This window comes from Oncorhynchus keta, chromosome 2, assembly GCF_023373465.1.
Source record: "Oncorhynchus keta strain PuntledgeMale-10-30-2019 chromosome 2, Oket_V2, whole genome shotgun sequence".
In the NCBI taxonomy this organism is placed as follows: Eukaryota; Metazoa; Chordata; class Actinopteri; order Salmoniformes; family Salmonidae; genus Oncorhynchus; species Oncorhynchus keta.
The window spans coordinates 11,404,817-11,429,067 of NC_068422.1; the positions used below are offsets into that span (position 1 = coordinate 11,404,817).

General features: G+C 45.3%; 1 protein-coding gene and 1 pseudogene across 4 annotated transcripts; one reads left to right on the forward strand and one right to left on the reverse strand.

Moving 5' to 3' along the window:
- Positions 1–1,670: 1,670 nt before the first annotated feature.
- Positions 1,671–19,509, forward strand: LOC118370989 (monocarboxylate transporter 7-like). Of its 4 annotated transcripts, XM_035756271.2 has the most exons (9): positions 1,671–1,759; positions 2,074–2,153; positions 16,074–16,328; positions 16,585–16,728; positions 16,827–16,955; positions 17,177–18,136; positions 18,327–18,484; positions 18,814–19,043; positions 19,171–19,509. In XM_035756271.2, exons 2-8 carry the CDS (start codon positions 2,090–2,092, stop codon positions 19,012–19,014), a joined length of 1,911 nt encoding a protein of 636 aa, XP_035612164.1. In that variant the 5' UTR covers positions 1,671–1,759; positions 2,074–2,089; the 3' UTR covers positions 19,015–19,043; positions 19,171–19,509. The 4 variants fall into 4 exon arrangements, with proteins under 4 accessions (XP_035612164.1, XP_052327809.1, XP_035612165.1 ...); XM_052471849.1 differs by having other exon boundaries at positions 18,814–19,509; XM_035756272.2 differs by lacking the exons at positions 1,671–1,759; positions 2,074–2,153 and adding an exon at positions 3,167–3,499 and having other exon boundaries at positions 18,814–19,509.
- On the reverse strand, positions 18,840–23,956 carry LOC118371000 (archaemetzincin-2-like; annotated as a pseudogene).
- Positions 23,957–24,251: the final 295 nt, after the last annotated feature.

Genomic DNA, 24,251 nt, shown 5'->3' on the forward strand with positions numbered 1-24,251 from the left:
GAAAAAAATATAAACTCTTGGAAACAAGACTTAAAAAGAACTGATACTGGCTCAAGATGGAGGGCATGTTGGAACATAACAAACAAGATTACAGTTAACGAAAATGTACGTTTTATCCAGTATAAATTAATGTAAGTAATTTATTACAAGAGACAAAATCCACAAATTCTACAGCACAATGGCAGGCAGAATCACGTATTAAGTGTAAACCTAATAATTACTCAATAATCCATGTATTCTGTGGATGTTATAAAGTCCAAAAGTTATGAGCAGGGTGTCAGAATTATTGCAATGTAAATGTATGTTTAATCCTTCTGTCTGCATATTTCAAGACTTAGTGCTGAGCAATTAGTGCTTTTGGAGTTCGGTTAGATTATTAAAAAGGTATCATGTTTTCGGTTTTGATTATTTTTCTAAACATGAAATGTTATATGTGGGTTGAATACTGTAACAACACAGAATAAAACCATTAATAAAAGTCCCATGTTGGAAGTGACTGCTCGTTACTGTTTATCACTTATTAACCATCATTTATTTACATTACTTTAGGCCTACTTTCATCAAATAAATTGTTTAAAAACTGAAAAATAACCGAAATATCGGTTAATGGATCAGTACTATAATCAAGATATGACATTTGAGGGTGCAGTGACATACCATATGGGTTGGATGATACTTTCCTTGTCAATCATCATTAAAAAACATATACTTAAAAACTGGAAATCAACCAATCATCCGTCATTAACGCATTTTGTATTATCTAAAAATGTAAAGTGTGTGGGCTATGGAAAGAAACAAAATGGTGCAGTTTGAGGCCATGTGGCTTAAAGCGACGCAGGCACTGGAGATGTGGGTGTGTGCTAGCTAGTGGGTCTGGGCAGGTGTGATGTAGTTGATGTTTGTATAATGTTGTCGTTTGTATGTGTATGTTTTGTGTTGTTTATAAAATACAAAATAAAATCTTGAAACAAAAAATAAAAGATCCAATAAAGATATTTGACATCTGCGCTGGAATTAAAGCCTCTCTGTAGCGTTTATCCATGACAGTTATATCTTAATGTAAGTTAGGCTAGTTAACAGCCTACCAAGAGCTGTACCTCATTCCCATCAAGTCCAGATGAAGGGTTTGGTTTGATCTCTGACTCGCCTGCTGGTTGGCTCCCAGGTCTCCCCAACCAATACCATCTTCCAGAACGATGATGAAGTTGGGTCTCCTGGTGCTGCTCCTGTCCCTGACTCCTTTCTGACTTGCTGTGTGGAACAGTAGTCCACAGAGCAGGGTCCCAGATAATAGGAGCATGGAGACACCCACTGTCATTCTGGTTCAAGACCTGGGAGAGTGACAGAGTAGGACAAGACAAAGAACTGATCAAACCTAAGGTCCCAAGAGACACTTTGTAGCAGCTTTGGATCGAATCATTTAATCTTAAAATGATCATGGTCAAGTGCAAAAACAGCACAGGATGAGGACTACTCAGACCCACTGCACACAGACTGCACTGTGACCGTTATCAGCTGGAGGGGGCTGCAGCAGACTGATATAGGACAGAGTTGACTGACTGTAACCCGATCCTCTTAACTCCTGTATTTCCTCATGATTGTCAGTGTCAGTGTGAGTGTGTATGTGTATGTGAGTATGTGTATGTGAGAGAGAGAGAGAGAGAGAGAGAGAGAGAGAGAGAGAGTGCAGCAGTAAGGTTCTCACTGGTTTCACACAACATAAATTGAAAAGCACACAGGGTTACTGTACAACGCACAGGTAAGAGTTATGCAATACTAATTGAAGTAAACATTCTGTATCTGACTGAGAAGTATTGATTGAAAGGGAGCAACAAGTGAGCTGGCAAAGAATATATCTAGATATACTCTAATATAGAGTTATATACAATCTAAGTTGCCAGCAGCATGAATGAGACCCGTACAATGGGTAGTTCAATGCGGTCATTCACAAACTTGTGCTACCTTTAAATTCAAGTTGTGGACGATTTAAAATCAAGTTAGCATTGGAAACTGAGTCTCCGAAAGGGACTTTCCTCTCCTCATCTCTCTTCTCCTTAAATCATCAAAATATAGGATAAGTGGAAGCAATATGTCAAAGACCAACCCAGGGGATTTGCATTCACCTGTGGTTCTTCGAGATCAGTCCACTAAAGGTAAGGAATAAGGCAAGGAACCTACAGCTCTGTTCTAGTATATTACCTTTTTGGACAGTTCCAAATTAAAAACCTTGTATAGCTCACTCATGAGGCCCAATAATCACCCCTGTAGACTAGTTATAATCTAGTTATATTTTCATTGTGGTTAATTATTTTCTATTTGGTTATTTTCACTAACATTAATTGGTGATTCAAATACTTGGACAGCTTACAGTTTACAGTTTATACTCAAATTGGTTAGTTGTGAAATATCTGAAGACTCTAGACAGCCCAAGAACAGAGCCCTTTTTGTAGTCCCGTGGATCAATTTCCAAAGACAAAACAATATATATACTTGTGTGCCCCTACCCACATCCCTGCTTTAGAATGTAGGATAACATGACATCATGAGCTAAGACAAGTATTGGTATTATTCTTTAGACTAAGTCAAGTGTATAGTACTATCTGCTGTCGTCTTTCCTTTGACCATTTTTGGCTGATGGGTTGTCGACCCACACAGATCTATGCACACACACATTTTTGATTAAAAGACAGAGACAGACAAGTCAGCACTGCATAATGAGTAAAGAGAGATGTGTTGGATGAGTTGCCAATGCCATAGGCTATTGACCAGAGATAGCCTTTTCTCAATTAATGAATAAGCAATGCTAACTGGATATGAGGACTGGCAATAAAGGCGGTGAGTGAGGCAGGTTTATGCGTGTGTGGACACATGATGGTTGTGTATTGACGTTGTGCTAAATAGCGCAGTAGCATTGATTAGGGTCCTTGATACAAATCGACCGAGATCGGTTCAATTACCTGTACTTCAATTCCATTTAGTTCCGTTTTTTTGTTAGCCTAAAGCCCCCTTTCTCTTGAGAGAAATCAAATCATTCACCAGAGAATGGAACGCTGGGCTGAAGGGAGTTTCAGTTTTCATTAAATAAATATTCCGCCTAGTTCAGCCCAGAAAAGTTGTAATTAACTACAATGACCATGATCCATTGCGCCTTATCCGGCTCGGACATAGATGGATACACTTACACTTTAACGCCTACTAAATTAGGTTAGATACAGACAGAACGCATACAAGGAACAGATAGCATTCGAGATGAATGTACACAACACAAGGAAGAAAGATATGGATAGAGACAGATCGTGAAATTATACCTTAAGTACTTTGAAGAACTAGTAAAATGATTTAATCAGACAGCTCTGCAGGCTAGCCTAGCTAAATAGATGACAGTACAGTATTGGGAGCAGAGAGAACGCTGTCTGGCCGTTTGGCAGCTACTTCCAGAGCAGCGATGTGATGATGACTTTCAAGGAATGAAAAATAATAGTCATCAAATAACAGCTAAGTAATATACACAACATAAATATTTTATTATTTCATAGTAATTTCCTATTTTCTATTGATGTCAACCCAATGTGGAACTGACAGAGACTATTTAATATTTTAAATGTTTTGGCAATTTAATGAACGTTAACTATTTTAGGCTTGGGAATTTCCATTAAAAAGCTATAAAATTATATATATATTTTAATGCATTTCATGTTTAAAAAATAATCAAAATCGAAAACTGTGTTTATTTTGAATAATTGAACCAACACCAAACCTACCTCAAAGAGCACTAATCACTCAGCACTAGTAAATGGAAATCAGTACTTGAATTACCGCTTTACGTGCACGACCACGCCAACAATGAGCGTTCACACATATGCTCACAGTTACCGGTGTTACAGTGGCGAGGGAAACTGCATATATATTTTTTTGCCCTTCATTAAGTATTCACACACCTTGGCATTTTACACATTTAAAATTGATTCAATTGAGCTTTTTGTGTCACTGGCCTACAGACAATACCCTATAATGTGGAAGTGGAATAAACTTTTGTTCGATTTTTAAAAAACAAATTCATTAAAAATGAAAAGCTGAAATGTTTTGTGTCAGTAAGTATTCAACCCCTTTGTTATGGTAAGCCTAAATATGTTCAGGAGTACAAATATGCTTAACAAGTCATATAATGAGTTGCATAGACTGAAATAATAGTTTAGCATAATTGTTTTAATGACTAACTCCTCTCTGTAACCCACATACAATTACAGTGCTTTTGGAAAGCATTCAGTCCCCTTGACTTTTTAAAATATATTTTTTTATTAATTTATTTGCAAATTATGGTGGAAAATAAGTATTTGGTCAATAACAAAAGTTTATCTCAATACTTTGTTATATACCCTTTGTTGGCAATGACAGAGGTCAAACGTTTTCTGTAAGTCTTCACAAGGTTTTCACACACTGTTGCTGGTATTTTGTCCCATTCCTCCATGCAGATCTCCTCTAGAGCAGTGATGTATTGGGGCTGTTGCTGGGCAACACAGACTTTCAACTCCCTCCAAAGATTTTCTATGGGCTTGAGATCTGGAGACTGGCTAGGCCACTCCAGGACCTTGAAATGCTTCTTACGAAGCCACTCCTTCGTTGCTCGGGCGTTGTGTTTGGGATCATTGTCATGCTGAAAGACCCAGACACATTTCATCTTCAATGCCCTTGCTGATGGTAGGCTTTGTTACTTTGGTCCCAGCTCTCTGCAGGTCATTCACTAGGTCCCCCCGTGTGGTTCTGGGATTTTTGCTCACCGTTCTTGTGATAATTTTGACCCCACGGGGTGAGATCTTGCGTGGAGCCTCAGATCGAGGGAGATTATCAGTGGTCTTGTATGTCTTCCATTTCCTAATAATTGCTCCCACAGTTAATTTCCTCAAACCAAGCTGCTTACCTATTGCAGATTCAGTCTTCCCAGTCTGGTGCAGGTCTACAATTTAGTTTCTGGTGTCCTTTGACAGCTCTTTGGTCTTGGCCATAGTGGAGTTTGGAGTGTGACTGTTTGAGGTTGTGGACAGGTGTCTTTTATACTGACAAGTTCAAACGGGTGCCATTAATATAGGTAACGAGTGGAGGACAGAGGAGCCTCTTAAAGAAGAAGTTACAGGTCTGTGAGAGCCAGAAATCTTGCTTGTTTGTAGGTGACCAAATACTTATTTTCCACCATAATTTGCAAATAAATTCATTAAAAATCATACAATGTGATTTTCTGGATTTTTTTCCCCTAAATTTGTCTGTCATAGTTGAAGTGTACCGATGATGAAAATTACAGGCCTCTCTCATCTTTTTAAGTGGGAGAACTTGCACAATTGGTGGCTGAGTAAATACCTTTTTGCCCCACTGTATTGGTAGATGGGTAAAAATAAAAGGCTGACATTGTATATCCATTTGAGAATGGTGAAGTTATTAATTACACTTTGGATGGTGTATCAATTAACCCAGTCACTACAAAGACACCGTCTTCCTAACTCAATTTCCGGAGAGAAAGGAAACCAATGGTGAGGCCAATGGTAAATTTAAAACAGTTAGAGTTTAATGGTTGTTATGGGAGAAAACTCAGGATGGTTCAACCACATTGTAGTTACTCCACAATACTAACTTAATTGACAAAGTGAAAAGAAGCAATCCTGTACAAAATACAAATATTCCAAAACATATATACTGTTTGCAACAGGGCACTAAAGTAATACTGCAAAAAAATGCGGCAAATCAATTCACTTTTGTCCTGAATACAAAGTGTTATGAAAATCCAATACAACCATTACTGAATACTACTCTCCATATTTTCAAGCATAAAAATAAAATACAAAAAATTAAAAATACAAATCGTTAAGGACTTGGGAGTTTTTCAGGATAAAAAAGAAATGGAGTTAAGCACAGGCAAAATCCTAGAGTAAAACATGTTTCAGTCTGCTTTCCACCAGACACTGGGAGATTAATTCACCTTTCAGCAGGACCTAAAACACAATGCCAAATCTACACTGGAATTGCTTGCCAAGAAGAGAGTGAATGTTCCTGAGTGGCCAAGTTACAGTTTTGACTTACATTTACTTGAAAATCTATGGAAATACCTGAAAATAGTTGTCTAGCAATGATCAACAACCAATTTGACAGAGCTTGAAGAATTTAGAAAATGATAATGGACAAGTGTTGCACAATCCAGGTGTGGAAAACTCTTGAGACTTACCCAGAAAGATTCACAGCTGATATTACTGCCAAAAGTGTTTCTACAAAGTGACTCAGGGGTGTGAATACCTATGTAAATGAGATATATTTCTGTATTTCATTTTCAATAAATTTGCTACAATTTCTAAAAAAACATTTTCACTGTCATGTGGTATTGTATGTAGATAGGAGAGATTATTATTTTTTGAATCAATTTTGAATTCAGGTTGTAACAACAAAATGAGGAATAAATCAAGGGGTATGAATACTTTCTGAAGGCACTGTATATGGGTGGGGGGGATTTTCAGACGGGGGACAAGTCACCGTCAGCAATGAAATTATTTCAAGGCAAATATTAAGAAGACACAAAAGAGGAAGACTGAGTACAATGATGCACATTCATATTTACATAGGATATCATCTACTAAATTGATCATACATTTACTATTAAGTTTTGTAGTTTTCCTAGTTGACAGGTGGAAGACACTTGGGGGACTGAGCTAAAAGATACCTTACAGTATATTTAGAGTCCTGATATTCAGTCTAACAAACAGCAGTCAGGGGAGAGTCTATATTGAAACTGTAAATTAGGAGGTTGCTGATAGAGATTGGGCTTTTCTAGGAGTCAGACAGTAGCTGGACTCTGAAGATGGCTGATAGAGACTGGGCTTTTCTAGGAGTCAGACAGTAGCTGGACTCTGAAGATGGCTGATAGAGTGGGATTTTCTAGGAGTCAGACAGTAGCTGGATTCTGAAGATGGCTGACCGTAGCTGGACTGGACTAAACTTGGAAGGCAAGCAGTGACTGGGCTCTGAAGGTGGCTGACAGAGACTGGACTTTACCTTTTCTAGGAGGCAGACAGTAGCTGGGCTCTGAAGGTGATTGGCAGAGCCTCGACTGGAATTTGAAAGTCTGGGCTAAACTTGGAAGAAGGCAGACATTGGCTGGGCTCTGAAGTTGGCTGACAGAACGGGCTTGACCTGTCTAAGAGGCAGACAGCTACTAAAAGAAACAATTGGAAAACGAGACTGTCTTGTGTTGTAGCAACTAAACTGTCCCTTAGTGGTAGAGCGTGCTCACTCCCTGGATGTTGTGTGCTCACTCCCTGGATGTTGTGTGCTCACTCCCTGGATGTTGTGTGCTCACTCCCTGGATGTTGTGTGCTCACTCCCTGGATGTTGTGTGCTCAAGGTTGTATTTGTTCTCAGCAGTTTTTTAAATTAGTATATATTTTTCTCCCCAATTTTGTGTTATCCAATTGCGATCCAATTACGATCTTGTCTCATCGCTGCAACTCCCCAACGGGGCTCAGGAGAGGCAACAGTCGAGTCATGTGTCCTCTGAAACATGACCCGCATAACCGCGCTTTTTTTAACACCCGCCCACTTAACCCGGAAGCCAGCTGAACCAATGTGTCAGAGGAAACACTGTTCAATTGACGACCAAAGTCAGCATGCAGGTACCCGGCCCGCCACAAGGAGTCACTAGAGCGTGATGAGCCAAGTAAATGCCACTACCTCGGCTGGGTCTGAGGTGCAGGAAGTGGAGATGAATTGGGTGGTTGGAGCAAATATCTTATCTGCCTGGGCGTGGGGTATGTGGTGGCTGCCCACATCCAACCCGGCTCCGGAGCGATCTGTCGCCAATTACTGGAGGCTACTTGAAGAGAGCGGTTCGGTGGGTACCCCCCGCTGCTTCTGTCTGCCTCGGTCAATCACTGCTTGCCTCTCTTCCCAGACTTGTTGATGAAGGTCCGGTCCCACTGCTGTGATCCGGTCCTACATGGATTTTCGAGACCGGGCTAGCTAAACGAGCGCTGCATAGCGTGTAGCCAGTTTGCTAGCTCGTAGAGGTGAGCTAGCTATTCTTGCCTCCTCATTCTAGACTTATGTACACTCAGCAAGCACGTCAGAGTCTACAAACTCAGAATGCTCACGAGCTGCCGGCTACTATAGCGACACATCTGTAGTGGTGTGGAAATGATCCAACCATTATGTAGAAATGATGTTGAATTTAATAATAAACTACATTTATCAAACTGATTCCAATATTATGTGAATAAATGCAACAGGCCGTGTACGTCTCTGGAGGATCTAGTTAAGGTAGCAAGCCTTGCATCACCTCTCAGTATGCATTTAATGAACATGTGTCTAACTTGCACCGTTATGCAATTATTAAGAGAGTAGCTACAAATGGCCAATCCTGGCAACCAATGTTCTTGCATTAACTTATTGAGGCAAGCAGATCAGCGATTTCAAGGTGGAGCCCAAGCATGTGCTATGCATAGTGTATATAACAATTACCAACAGACCTACTAAATTATAAACGATAGTCAAATAGTTACTCTGTAAAATGAGGAATGCATTTATTCAATTCAACTAATAACATTTATTAGGGATAATTATGAAAACACAGAGATGAAAGATCAATGATTTTATAATAAAAAAGATTGTATTGGTGAAATATTTGGGTAAGCCTGGCTTCTGTTGGCATCCATGAATACATATTCATGCATTATTGAGAGATTCTGCAGTGCAGAATATCATAGTTATCACTGTGAAATAATCTGCTTTAACTAGGTTGGTTGATTGTGCCATCTTAATGCAATGCAATGAATGGTCAAAGACAAACTTACATGTCTTTACAACAAGAAATTACACATCATTAATCTACCTTAACCTGATCTTACTTTCAGATTCGGAACTTTGTGTTTGTGATGTTCTTGTTGCTCACTTGAGTCAAGCTGCGAAAAGAGGTAGAAGGCATTTTTGCAAAAGCTATTCTTTCGAGGAGAGGGAGGGGCCCACGAGAGGAGCGCATTCCATTCCAGAAGATACATGTGTTTTCTGAAATGGAATGAGGCCGGTCTTACTGCGGGGCAGGTGCTGGCATAGTTAAGGTTGCTGAGCAGCATACTGAAATTAGTGGGAGAAGGGTGTATAGACAGTGGGAGAGGGGCACAGAGACAGTGGGAGAGGGGCGCATAGACAGTGGGAGAGGGGCGCATATACAGTGGGAGAGGGGCGCATAGACAGTGGGAGAGGGGCGCATAGACAGTGGGAGAGGGGCGCATAGACAGTGGGAGAGGGGCGCATAGACAGTGGGAGAGGCGCATAGACAGTGGGAGAGGGGAGTATAGACAGTGGGAGAGGGGCGCATAGACAGTGGGAGAGGGGAGTATAGACAGTGGGAGAGGGGCGCATAGACAGTGGGAGAGGGGCGCATAGACAGTGGGAGAGGGGCGCATAGACAGTGGGAGAGGGGCGTATAGACAGTGGGAGAGGGGAGTATAGACAGTGGGAGAGGGGCGCATAGACAGTGGGAGAGGGGCGCATAGACAGTGGGAGAGGGGCGCATAGACAGTGGGAGAGGGGCGCATAGACAGTGGGAGAGGGGCACATAGACAGTGGGAGAGGGGCGTATAGACAGTGGGAGAGGGGCACGTAGACAGTGGGAGAGGGGCACGTAGACAGTGGGAGAAGGGCATGTAGACAGTGGGAGAAGGGCATGTAGACAGTGGGAGAGGGGCACGTAGACAGTGGGAGAGGGGCACGTAGAGGGTGGGAGAAGGGCACGTAGACAGTGGGAGAAAGTCACGTAGACAGTGGGAGAAAGTCACGTAGACAGTGGGAGAGGGGCGTATAGACAGTGGGAGAAAGTCACGTAGACAGTGGGAGAGGGGCGTATAGACAGTGGGAGAAAGTCACGTAGACAGTGGGAGAGGGGCGTATAGACAGTGGGAGAAAGTCACGTAGACAGTGGGAGAGGGGCGTATAGACAGTGGGAGAGGGGCGTATAGACAGTGGGAGAGGGGCACGTAGAGGGTGGGAGAAGGGCACGTAGACAGTGGGAGAAAGTCACGTAGACAGTGGGAGAAAGTCACATAGACAGTGGGAGAAAGTCACGTAGACAGTGGGAGAAAGTCACGTAGACAGTGGGAGAGGGGCGTATAGACAGTGGGAGAGGGGCGTATAGACAGTGGGAGAGGGGCGTATAGACAGTGGGCGAGGGACACATAGACAGTGGGAGAGGGGCGTATAGACAGTGGGAGAAAGTCACGTAGACAGTGGGAGAGGGGCGTGTAGACAGTGGGAGAAAGTCACGTAGACAGTGGAAGAGGGGCGTGTAGACAGTGGGAGAAAGTCACGTAGACAGTGGGAGAGGGGCGTGTAGACAGTGGGAGAAAGTCACGTAGACAGTGGGAGAGGGGCGTATAGACAGTGGGAGAGGGGAGTATAGACAGTGGGAGAGGGAGTATAGACAGTGGGAGAGGGGAGTATAGACAGTGGGAGAGGGGCACATAGACAGTGGGAGAAGGGCGTATAGACAGTGGGAGAGGGACACATAGACAATGGGAGAGGGACACATAGACAGTGGGAAAGGGACGTATAGACAGTGGGAGAGGGCCTCTCGACAGTGGGCGAGGGACACATAGACAGTGGGAGAGGGGCGTATAGACAGTGGGAGAAAGTCACGTAGACAGTGGGAGAGGGGCGTGTAGACAGTGGGAGAAAGTGACGTAGACAGTGGGAGAGGGGCGTATAGACAGTGGGAGAGGGGCACGTAGACAGTGGGAGAGGGGCACGTAGAGGGTGGGAGAAGGGCACGTAGACAGTGGGAGAAAGTCACGTAGACAGTGGGAGAAAGTCACGTAGACAGTGGGAGAAAGTCACGTAGACAGTGGGAGAGGGGCGTATAGACAGTGGGAGAAAGTCACGTAGACAGTGGGAGAGGGGCGTATAGACAGTGGGAGAGGGGCGTATAGACAGTGGGCGAGGGACACATAGACAGTGGGAGAGGGGCGTGTAGACAGTGGGAGAGGGGCACGTAGACAGTGGGAGAAGGGCGTATAGATAGTGGGAGAAGGGCGTATAGATAGTGGGAGAGGGACGTATAGAGAGTGGGAGAGGGATGTATAGACAGTGGGAGAGGGACACATAGACAGTGGGAGAGGGACACAGACAGTGGGAGAGGGACACATAGACAGTGGGAGAGGGACACAGACAGTGGGAGAGGGACACAGACAGTGGGAGAGGGGTGTATAGACAGTGGGCGAGGGACACATAGACAGTGGGAGAGGGCACGTAGACAGTGGGAGAAGGTAGACAGTATAGACAGTGGGAGAGGGCACATAGACAGTGGGAAAGGGTGCATAGACAGTGGGGAGACACATAGACAGTGGGAGAGGGCACAGGACACATAGACAGTGGGAAAGGGCGTATAGACAGTGGGAGAGGGGCGTATAGTGGGGAAGGGGCATAGACAGTGGGAGAGGGGGCAGTATAGACAGTGAGAGAGGGCGTATAGACAGTGGGAGAAAGGGACGTGGGAGAATAGACAGTGGGAGAGGGCGTATAGACAGTGGGAGAGGGGCGTGGGGAGGGCGTAGACAGTGGGGAAGGGGCGTATAGACAGTGGGAGAAGGGGTAGGCGTATAGACAGTGGGAGAGGGGGGAGACAGTGGGGGGGCGTATAGACAGTGGGAGAGGGGCGTATAGACAGTGGGAGAGGGGGCGTATAGACAGTGGGAGAAGGGGCAGTTCACAGACAGTGGGAGAGGGCTTATAGACACTGGGAGAAGGGCACAGTGGGAGAAAGACAGTGGGAACTGGGGGGCGTAGACAGTAGACAATGGCAGAGTGGGGGGCGTATAGACAGGGAGAGGGCATATAGACAGTGGGAGAGGGACACATAGAGAGTGGGAGGGGGCACATAGACAGTGGGTGCAGGGCGTATAGACAGTGGGTGAAGGGCATAGAGACAGTGGGTGAAGGGCGTATAGACAGTGGGTGAAGGCGTAGAGACAGTGGGTGAAGGCGTATAGACAGTGGGTGAAGGGCGTATAGACAGTGGGTGAAGGCGTATAGACAGAAGGGCGTGACAAGGGCGGACAGTATAGACAGTGGGTGAAGGGCGTATAGACAGTGGGTGAAGGGCGTATAGACAGTGGGTGAAGGGCGTATAGACAGTGGGTGAAGGACGTATAGACAGTGGGTGAAGAGACGTAGAGACAGTGGGTGAAGGCGTAGAGACAGTGGGTGAAGGGCGTAGAGACAGTGGGTGAAGGGCGTATAGACAGTGGGTGAAGGGCGTATAGACAGTGGGTGAGGGGGGCGTATAGAGACAGTGGGTGAAGGGCGTATAGACAGTGGGTGAAGGGCGTATAGACAGTGGGTGAAGGGCGTAGGGCGTATAGACAGTGGGTGAAGGGCGTATAGACAGTGGGTGAAGGGCGTATAGACAGTGGGTGAGGGGGCGTAGAGACAGTGGGTGAAAGGCGTATAGACAGTGGGTGAAGGGCGTATAGACAGTGGGTGAAGGGCGTATAGACAGTGGGTGAAGGGCGTACAGACAGTGGGTGAAGGGCGTACAGACAGTGGGTGAGGGCGTATAGACAGTGGGTGAAGAGACAGTGGGTGAAGGGCGTATAGACAGTGGGTGAAGGGCGTATAGACAGTGGGTGAAGGGGCGTATAGACAGTGGGTGAAGGGCGTATAGACAGTGGGTAGAAGGGCGTATAGACAGTGGGTGAAGGGCGTATAGACAGTGGGTGAAGGGCGTACAGACAGTGGGTGAAGGGGGCGTATAGACAGTGGGGTGAAGGGCGTATAGACAGTGGGTGAAGGGCGTATAGACAGTGGGTGAAGGGGCGTATAGACAGTGGGTGAAGGGCGTATAGACAGTGGGTGAAGTGGGGCGTATAGACAGTGGGTGAAGGGCGTATAGACAGTGGGTGAAGGCGTATAGACAGTGGGTGACAGTGGGGGCGTATAGACAGTGGGTGAAGGGCGTATAGACAGTGGGTGAAGGGCGTATAGACAGTGGGTGAAGGGCGTATAGACAGTGGGTGAATAGACAGTGGGTGAAGGGCGTATAGACAGTGGGTGGTGAGTGGGCGTATAGACAGTGGGTGAAGTGGCGCATATAGACAGTGGGTGAAGGGCGTATAGACAGTGGGTGAAGGGCGTATAGACAGTGGGTGAAGGGCGTATAGACAGTGGGTGAAGGGCGTATAGACAGTGGGTGAAGGGCGTATAGACAGTGGGTGAAGGGCGTATAGACAGTGGGTGAAGGGCGTATAGACAGTGGGTGAAGGGCGTATAGACAGTGGGTGAAGGGCGTATAGACAGTGGGTGAAGGGCGTATAGACAGTGGGTGAAGGGCGTATAGACAGTGGGTGAAGGGCGTATAGACAGTGGGTGAAGGCGTATAGACAGTGGGTGAAGGGCGTATAGACAGTGGGTGAAGGGCGTATAGACAGTGGGTGAAGCGTGGGTGAAGGGCACATAGACAGTGGGTGAAGGGCGTATAGACAGTGGGTGAAGGGCGTATAGACAGTGGGTGAAGGGCGTATAGACAGTGGGTGAAGGGCGTATAGACAGTGGGTGAAGGCGTATAGACAGTGGGTGAAGGGCGTATAGACAGTGGGTGAAGGCGTATAGACAGTGGGTGAAGGGCGTATAGACAGTGGGTGAAGGGCATATAGACAGTGGGTGAAGGGCGTATAGACAGTGGGTGAAGGGCGGGACGTATAGACAGTGGGTGAAGGCGTATAGACAGTGGGTGAAGGGCGTATAGACAGTGGGTGAAGGGCGTATAGACAGTGGGTGAAGGGCGTATAGACAGTGGGTGAAGGGCGTATAGACAGTGGGTGAAGGGCGTATAGACAGTGGGTGAAGGGCGTATAGACAGTGGGTGAAGGGCGTATAGACAGTGGGTGAAGGGCATATAGACAGTGGGTGAAGGGCGTATAGACAGTGGGTGAAGGGCATATAGACAGTGGGTGAAGGGCGTATAGACAGTGGGTGAAGGGCATATAGACAGTGGGTGAAGGGCGTATAGACAGTGGGTGAAGGGCATATAGACAGTGGGTGAAGGCGTATAGACAGTGGGTGAAGGGGTATAGACGTAGAGACAGTGGGTGAAGGGCGTATAGGCGTATAGACAGTGGTGAAGGGCGTAGAGACAGTGGGTGAAGGGCATATAGACAGTGGGTGAAGTGGGGCGTAGAGACAGTGGGTGAAGGGCGTATAGACAGTGGGTGAAGGGCGTAGAGACAGTGGGTGAAGGGCATAGAGACAGTGGGTGAAGGGCGTAGAGACAGTGGGTGAAGGGCGTATAGACAGTGGGTGAAGGGCGTATAGACAGTGGGTGAAGGGCGTATAGACAGTGGGTGAAGGGCATATAGACAGTGGGTGAAGGGCGTATAGACAGTGGGTGAAGGGCATATAGACAGTGGGTGAAGGGCGTAGAGACAGTGGGTGAAGGGCATAGAGACAGTGGGTGAAGGGCATATAGACAGTGGGTGAAGGGCATATAGACAGTGGGTGAAGGGCATATAGACAGTGGGTGAAGGGCATAGAGACAGTGGGTGAAGGGCATAGAGACAGTGGGTGAAGGGCGTATAGACAGTGGGTGAAGGGCGTATAGACAGTGGGTGAAGGGCGTATAGACAGTGGGTGAAGGGCATATAGACAGTGGGTGAAGGGCGTATAGACAGTGGGTGAAGGGCATATAGACAGTGGGTGAAGGGCGTAGAGACAGTGGGTGAAGGGCGTATAGACAGTGGGTGAAGGGCGTATAGACAGTGGGTGAAGGGCGTATAGACAGTGGGTGAAGGGCGTATAGACAGTGGGTGAAGGGCGTATAGACAGTGGGTGAAGGGCGTATAGACAGTGGGTGAAGGGCGTATAGACAGTGGGTGAAGGGCATATAGACAGTGGGTGAAGGGCGTAGAGACAGTGGGTGAAGGGCGTATAGACAGTGGGTGAAGGGCGTATAGACAGTGGGTGAAGGGCATATAGACAGTGGGTGAAGGGCGTAGAGACAGTGGGTGAAGGGCATATAGACAGTGGGTGAAGGGCGTATAGACAGTGGGTGAAGGGCGTATAGACAGTGGGTGAAGGGCGTATAGACAGTGGGTGAAGGGCGTATAGACAGTGGGTGAAGGGCATAGAGACAGTGGGTGAAATGATGTTGAATTTAATAATAAACTGCATTCAACAATCTGATTCCAATATTATGTGAATAAATGCAACAGGCCGTGTACGTCTCTGGAGGATCTAGTTAAGGTAGCAAGCCTTGCATCACCTCTCAGTATGCATTTAATGAACATGTGTCTAACTTGCACCGTTATGCAATTATTAAGAGAGTAGCTACAAATGGCCAATCCTGGCAACCAATGTTCTTGCATTAACTTATTGAGGCAAGCAGATCAGCGATTTCAAGGTGGAGCCCAAGCATGTGCTATGCATAGTGTATATAACAATTACCAACAGACCTACTAAATTATAAACGATAGTCAAATAGTTACTCTGTAAAATGAGGAATGCATTTATTCAATTCAACTAATAACATTTATTAGGGATAATTATGAAAACACAGAGATGAAAGATCAATGATTTTATAATAAAAAAGATTGTATTGGTGAAATATTTGGGTAAGCCTGGCTTCTGTTGGCATCCATGAATACATATTCATGCATTATTGAGAGATTCTGCAGTGCAGAATATCATAGTTATCACTGTGAAATAATCTGCTTTAACTAGGTTGGTTGATTGTGCCATCTTAATGCAATGCAATGAATGGTCAAAGACAAACTTACATGTCTTTACAACAAGAAATTACACATCATTAATCTACCTTAAGGACATAGAGACAGTGGGTGAAGGGCGTAGAGACAGTGCAGCTGAGCGGAGGAGGTACAGGGCATCCACATTATTTTTATTTATTTTAAATAAATTATTGGGGGGGATGAATCGACCTGTTCTGAATGTTGTGGGGGGACATATCTCCCCTGCCAATTACAAGCATCATTTACTTTACTTTTCAATGAACTGTGATACCTTTTCAAAAAGGGATTAATTGCCCACCTTCCCTACAGAATCGCATGCTCCATCCATGACAGTGTGGGGGTCCAGATTGAAGCGCTGCATGGGGCCTATCGTCTACACGGCTCCGCCAGATGGTGGCTGGGGCTGGGTGGTGGCGGTCTCCTTCTTCCTGGTGGAAGTGTTCACCTACGGAGTCATCAAGAGCCTGGGCATCTTCCTCCAGGACCTGATGGGGGAGTTTGGGGAGAGCAACAGCCGAGTCTCTTGGATCATCTCCATCTGTGTCTTCGTCATGGCCTTCACTGGTGAGACTAGGGGCAGCATCAGGGTCTAGGGCTGGGGTGTTTTTGGAGAGCTGCAGGGTGTGCAGGCATTTGTTACTGGCCCAGCACTGATTGAAATAATCAGATTTGTGCTAAGCTGAATCAATGCTGGGCTAGAACGACAGGCTCAGGAGCTCAAAATAAATACTTTTAAAGTTGACAACACTGTGATAACACTCAGCTACAAAAGGTCAGATGCTCTAAAGTGTGCTAACCAGAGATACCTGTCCCCTTTCAGCTCCTCTCGCTTCTGTGATGACCAACCGGTTTGGCTTCCAGACAGTTGTTATGATTGGTGGACTCCTCGTCTCCATAGGAACCATCGCCAGTGGCTTCACCAAATCCATCAACGAGATGTACATCACCATCGGACTTGTTGCAGGTATTAGAAACAAACACACACACACACAATTGACCATCACAACTGTCACAGTGCCACCAGTGTTTCACCAGTGTGCTTGTGTCCTCTTCCCTCCACAGGTCTGGGGTACTGTCTGACCTTCCTGCCCACCATTACTCTCCTGTCCCAGTACTTCTCCCACCGACGCTCCCTGGTCACAGCTGTCGCCTCCACAGGAGAGTCCTTCTCTGTGTTCGCGCTCGCCCCAGGTAAAAGGTCACAAGGGGACTTGAACACTGCTTACTAGCTAGCAAAGTTTATCTTAAAAAACAGCTAATATTTCAGTTTACCAACCTTCCCATTCTCTTAATCTTACTTCTCTCAATTGCTTTTTCATTTCACATTAACCCACATTTAATTTTAGGATGGATTGCAAACCCTGACCACCATTTGAAACACTCTCCTCTCTGTTCTCCCCTCTGCTCCTCAGCCTTCTCTGCTCTGAGGGACTGTATTGGCTGGCGTTACACCCTGGTGGTGATCGGAGCTCTACAGGGCATCATCATCATCTGTGGAGTTCTGCTAAGACCCATCATCATTAGACCTGGACCAGCCACGGAGACAGAAACTGATGGACTGGCTGACAAAGAGCTGAAGGCTCTGAACACAGAGGAGGAGTACTACAGTAAGGAGAGGTTGTACATTAAGGGCAGTTCATATGCTAAGGATGGGTCTTACACACTGCAGAGTGATAGCAAGCTGGCTCATCGTTACTCCCTGAGCTCTGGAGAGTCTGTAAACTCTGAAGTTCAGTCCCTCCATTACCAGGTCCTGGAGGACGGGAGTAAAGCAGGGGAGGAGATAGAGGAGGAGGCGTCTTCAAAGAGGTGCTTAGGAAGCAAGAAGAAGGAGATGGAGAAGGACGAGGAGAAGGATGAGAAGCAGACACAAACACTATCCCCCCAGAAACTCCTTGACTTCTCCATGTTAAGAGAAGGCAGCTTCATCTGCTACGCTCTCTTCGGCCTTTTTGCCACATTGGGTTTCTTCGCCCCTCAGCTCTACATCATCGAGCTGAGTGTGAACCGTGGCGTGATGCGTCACCGCGCCGCCCACATGCTCTCCGCCATGGCCTTTGCCGAGATCTTCGGCCGCCTCTCCATTGGTTGGGTGCTAGGCAGGAAGCTGTTCAGAGGCAGGAAGCCCCTGGTACTGCTGGGATGTGTAGTTCTGCTGTGCCTGGTGCTGGTGGCCTTTACCCTGGTGTGGGAGTTCTGGGGCCTGGCCGTGTGTTGTGGGTTCTATGGGTTTTTTATAGGCACCGTGTCGTCGACACATATACCCATGCTGGCAGAGGAGGATGTGGTGGGCATAGAAAGGATGTCGTCAGCTGTGGGGGTCTATGTGTTTATACAAAGCTTCGCTGGGCTGGCGGGACCACCTCTGGGAGGTAAGAGATGCATTCAAATCTCTTTTTCACAGCCCTCTGTCATGTCACATCTCTTTTGCTCTCTCTGATATGTAGCACCAGTTTTATTTTCATTGTCATCAAAGGAAAATAACACAAACTTGCTTAATTTGTGCATCATTTTAATGAATGAGTTTGTTTAACATATACAATTTATATTGTGTTCTCTCAGGTGTTCTTGTGGACCTGACTCAGAACTACGGCTCAGCGTTCTACTCCTGTGCGGTGGGTATGAGTCTAGGGGCTGTGTTCCTGGGTCTGGTACGACCAGCCAAGAGAGGCCTGCTCTGCTGCAGCACAACCAGGCCTCAGAGCATTTCGTATTATTCTGTATGTAAATCCGAGACACTACATTTACTATGATATGTTACATTTCGTACGGTATGTATTAATTTGTGGAAGTTCATCATCCATATCGTATGATATGGTACAAATTACAATTCATATTTTATGTTATGAATTTGCAAAACGTATGATATGTTACGAAATCTCGCTAGGTGGCCAGATTGCTAACATTAGCTAGCTCGCTAACATTAACTCGGCTAGGAGTTCGGGTTAGGGTTAAGATTTAGGGGTTAGGATGGTTAAGGTTAGGGTTAGCTAAAGTGGTTAAGGTTAGGTGAAGGGTTAGCTAAAATGGTTAGGGTTTTTACTTACAGAATAATACGAAGTGCTCTGAGACCAGGTTGTACAGCAGGAGGGGGCATCAGAACCTCCCAGAACCCATGCAGGTGGGGCCGGGGAACCCTGTACCTCAGCGAGAGGGGAAGGAGGCCCAGGACAGAGACAGTCCTCAGGACTTCCTAGAAGTTAACCTTGATATGGACCAGAAAACGTTACTGAAAAAGGCCAACAAATGACAATCTCTACTTGAAAAGACATCACAAAGGTCAGAAGGAGATCCCATAAGAGTCTGAACTGAAGTCTCAGTTGAACTAGTGCTGATTGAGATAAATCAAGACAAATGTTTGAATAAATATGTAGACTGCCACGGACTATCTATCCTGTGATTTCAGATCTGGTTTTGGGTGTCTGGAGAGTGGCTCACACTGAACAAAGGAAATCCCAATCACGGCCGGTTATGATACAGCCTGAAATCGAACCAGGGTGTCTGTAGCGATGCTGAAATGCAGTGCCTTAGACCGCTGCGCCACACGGGAGCCCATGAACATGAACACACTGTTTTGGCTCATGGTATTGTAAGAGAGGATACAAACAATATGTAGATACATGAAGTCAGCTGTGAAAAAACAATAACACCATGTTGTATTCAATTACTTTTTAAACTTCACTTGACATTTTTTTAGACAAAGCAATCACTTGGTACTAATAAAAAATAAATATCACAATAATGTGTAAAGTCATTGAAGTGCTTTGTGTATATTCATAAATCATATACATTTCCTGAGTGTGACCATTCTAGAATTTAGAGGTAAATCTGTAGATTCTATTATTTCACTTCATCCAGAATCTCCAGACACCTCCTGAGCCACTGTCTGAAGGTGTGGAAGGGCAGAGTGGGGTTGGGACAGTAGGGCTCGGAGTCTGACTAGGAGATAGTGGGCTGTCCAGCTGTTCCCCCCTTCTCTATCCATCGCAGCAAGGTCTGAGATAGACGAGATATACAGTGTGTTTGGAAAGTATTCAGAACCCTTGACTTTCCCCACATTTTGTTATGTTACAGCCTTATTCAAAAATGGATGAAATTGTTTTTTCCCCCTCAAACTACACACAATACCCCATAATGACAAAGCAAAAACCTTTTTAAATGTATGCAAATGCATAAAAAAACTGAAATATCACATTTACATAAGTATTCAGACCATTTACTCAGTACTTTGTTGAAGCACCTTTGGCAATGGTTACAGCCTTGAGTCTTCTTTGGTAGGATGCTACAAGCTTGGCATACCTTTGGATCTCTGTCAGGTTGGATGGACGGCATTGCTGCACAGCTTTTTTCAGGTCTCTCCAGAGATTTTCGATCGGGTTCAAGTCCGGGCTCTGGCTGGGCCACTCAAGGACATTCAGAGACTTGTCCCGAAGCCACTCCTGCGTTGTCTTGGCTGTGTGCCTAGGGTCTTTGTCCTGTTGGAAGGTGAACCGTCGCCCCAGTCTGTGGTCCTGAGCGCTTTGGAGCAGGTTTTCATCAAGGATCTCTCTGTATTTTGCACCGTTCTTCTTTGCCTCAACCCTGACTAGTCTCCCAGCTCTACTGCTGAAAAACATTCCCACAGCATGATGCTGCCACCACCTTGCTTCACCATAGGGATGATGCCAGGTTTTCTCCAGATGTGACATTTGGCAATCAGACCAAAGAGTTCAATCCTGGTTTCATCAGACCAGAGAGTCTTGTTTCTCATGGTGCATGGTCTTTAGGTGCATTCCAAGCGGGCTGTCATGTGCCTTTTACTGAGGAGAGGCTTCTGTCTGGCCACTACCATAAAGGCCAGATTGGTGGAGTGCTGCAGAGGAACTCTAGAGCACTGTCAAGAGTGATCAGGTTCTTGGTCACCTCCCTGACCAAGGCCCTTCACCCTCGATTGGTCAGTTTGGCCAGGCAGCTAGGAAATGTCTTCCTGGTTCCAAACTTCTTCCATTTAACCCTCATATGTTTGTTTCATGTTAATTAATTCTGTCTTAATACATATATTATCACCTTATGTTGTGTTAGTTTTATCAACTTAAGTTCTTGTGAACATTACAAGTTTCAAACTTGTTTTAGCTATTTATGACCTGTAGGCCTCATTGACCTGAGCTCATACAACTTGTTTTTGAGTAAAAAAAGCATAATGTATGGATTATTTTGACTATAACAAATACTCAGATGAAACATATTGTGCTATTTATCACATACTACTTTGTGTAAAAGTTTAACAAGGACTCAAATAATATGATCAAGAGCCTCACATACAGTATATCGTTTGGTCATTATGCTGCCACAAAATTAATTGTGAGCAAGGCCTCAAAAAAGCTTTATATATATACCAGAGCTGCGAGAAAAGTTCTATATATTATTGAAACAATGTTGCAATTATTTGTGAGAATGCCAACAGGTGTGGTTCCCGTGGAGCAAAGATTCTATTGGGGAAAGGTTCCAGTGGAGGTTGCCATGGAAGCCAAGAAGGGGAGTGAGGTGTGTGTGTGTGCTCAAACACACATGCATGTGGGGGTCTGGGAGAGGAAGTGTGTCCATCTGATGAATTGGCATGTGCCTGAACTCAATTTTATACACTAATTGTAGTGTCACCCATTCATTTCTAATGACCGGTCATTTTTGAAATGGGAACACCACAGGTGTAAAAAAGTTAAATAAAACACCCAAAATGTAATGAAAATCATCCAAATGTATTTTGTGTGTTCAGATGCCCTGTGTGGACAAAGTCATGGAACCTTATGACAATCAGAATAAATTAACTACAGTTTTCATAGAGAAAACTTCCAATTCTACAGGAACACAGCAGGAGGATTAAGAATGATGGAGGCCACTGTGTTCTTGAGGACCTTCAATGCTGCAGAAATTTGTTGGTACCCTTCCCCAGATCTGTGCTTCGACACAATTCTGTCTCGGAGATCTATGGACAATTTCTTCGATCTCATGGCTTGGTTTTTGCTATGACATGCACTGTTAACTGTCAACATTTCTAAAAACCTGTTTTGCTTTCTCAATATGGGGTATTGTGTGTAGATTGCTGAGGATTTATTTTATTTGATCAATTTTAGAATAAAGCTGCAACTGTGGAAAAAGTCAAGGGGTCTGAATACTTTCCGAAGGCATTGTAGCCATTCCAGAGTCACCCAATTACACTGTAGTATGGGAAATAGACTGGCAACCAGGCTACAGAACACAGTGAATCAAAGTCGATGCAAATGATGTGCTTACCTTGTATCTGTCAGCCATTTTGAATCCGATGGCAGACCAGGCAAAGGTCCAGGGGCTGGCGGTCTGAGTGCTCCAGGTGGTTGGAACCCTGTATGACACACTGCATCCACTGGCAGTATTTCACCCCGAATATGTGCTCTATCTCATGGGTGACCATCTGGAACCAAACACAGAGGAGGGATAGGCATAAATGTAGGGGATAAGACTGAACCAATAACAATCCATTTCTAGACAGGGCCAAAGATCAGACTTATGTTCAATAGGCCACCCTAGGACAATAGGGATTGATACTGAAACTGACACCATTCAATAACTCTGAGCTGGGTTGTAGCATGAACATTGCAGGAACTTAGCAGTAAGGTGCTCGTGATATGAGTGCTGTAGTAGCCCTTAAACACAGAGTAGTCTCCCCGACAAGGCCTGATAAACGTAACTCCTGCTGTAGAAGTTGTCATCGTACCTGGCAAAGCTGAAAACTCCCATTCCTGCAGAAAGAAAATGTTCAGTCAATGTATCATTTTTGTTTGAGTAACATGCTGACCACACCGCCTGTGTTTGCGCGTGTGAGCGTTGCAAAATATATGTACACATTCACGTTATTCAATAATTTCATCCAAACTGCTTGTTTGGATGAAATGTCCTGCCTCTCCCATCTCCTCATTGGTTTTTAGGAGCATATACCCACGTGGGTGATTGAAAGTTGAACTGAGGTCCACAGTCCAGTTGGTGCTGCTAATGCAACTTAAAGTTGGTTGTCAACTGCCATATAAAGTCTAAAGAAGAAGAAGAAGACTGAAGAGAGATTACTAGAAACTAACTAGGTTTCCCCTTTTATTTGTGGATTAGTTGTCAGAGTAGAGAACACATGATTTTGTGTGATTCAAAATGGGTCAGAATTCTACAAAAATCTAGAAAAAAAGAACCTTGTGCATTTCAGGTGAAATAAAAACCCAATGTTTATATCCCAGGACAAAGTAGCTAGCAACAACAAGCTAGCTAGCTAAATATCCATACATTTTCATGAGTTTAGACCTGTCCACAAATAAATATATTGGTTCAGATATTATTTTTTTGATCGCATCTGGTGTGGAAGGACAAAATCAACATGTGTGCAGTAGCGCATGCGGATGCACTTGGGTGCCCAGTGTAGTGAGCATGTAAAGCACCACCTACTGGTATGTTAGAGTTAGAGTGAGAACAAGTTCAAGGAAAGCACCAGTCTCTCTGTAGTTGAATAAATGGTGATGATTTTGTCTGGATGCACACACCATGCCAGGAGGTCCCCAGGATTACATTTAAGGGAGTATTACAGATAACAACTTTCTTTACATCTCTGGTTCAGTTCAAGCAATGGGATACCTCCATATTATAGGAATACAACTACATTCAAGTGTGTGTGTGTTTAATTACCTTCAGTGAGAGAGGCCTTTCCAAACACAAAGTTCCAGGAATCTTTGGGGTAGAGATCTATCATGGTGATGCCCATGATGCCGAAGGCATCTTACGGTTTCCTCTTCTGAAGAAACCGCAGCAAATCCCCTGAAAGAAACAATGACAACCACCTTTCATTTATTTATTATTTTTATACCCACATCGGCCAGTTGAGGGCCTCATAACACCTGAGAAACCCCACACAAAGCGGAACCCTGGCCCATGACCCGGTGTCGTGAGCCGGTTTCTCTCACCTGCACCGATCTGTAGGTTGTGTGAACTGCTGTTGACCCTGAAGGCACAGCCTGTGGCAGCAACAGTCACTGGAGGCAACAGCTTAACCACCAGCCAATAATAGAAAGCCTGGCAGTAGTCCCTCAACCACCTCACGTACTGGCCTGTCTCAGCCTCTGCCTCCCTAAAGGAGCCTGGGAAACAACACACACAGAGATGGATAGCTGAATAGTACCACTCAATGTTTCACCTTGCATTATTTCGGTGGAGAATCCTCTCCCATATAGCTCTGTGGCACACCAACTGTAAAATGTTGTCCTCTATTGGTTTCAATGGAACATACTGGTGTTTGTACTCTAGCCCCGAATGCTGTTTGTGTGGTCTTTGCACCTGACTCAGAAGGAAATAAAAAGTAGGAGATGCACTGGTAGTGTATGCCCTATTTGTGGTTCTTGTTCTGAGCACAGAGTGGCAAACTAGGTGCATGCACGCCTCTTTGCAAGAGGTTTAAGTCATGCATGCTCTGTATTGGCTGCTACACTGCCTTTAACT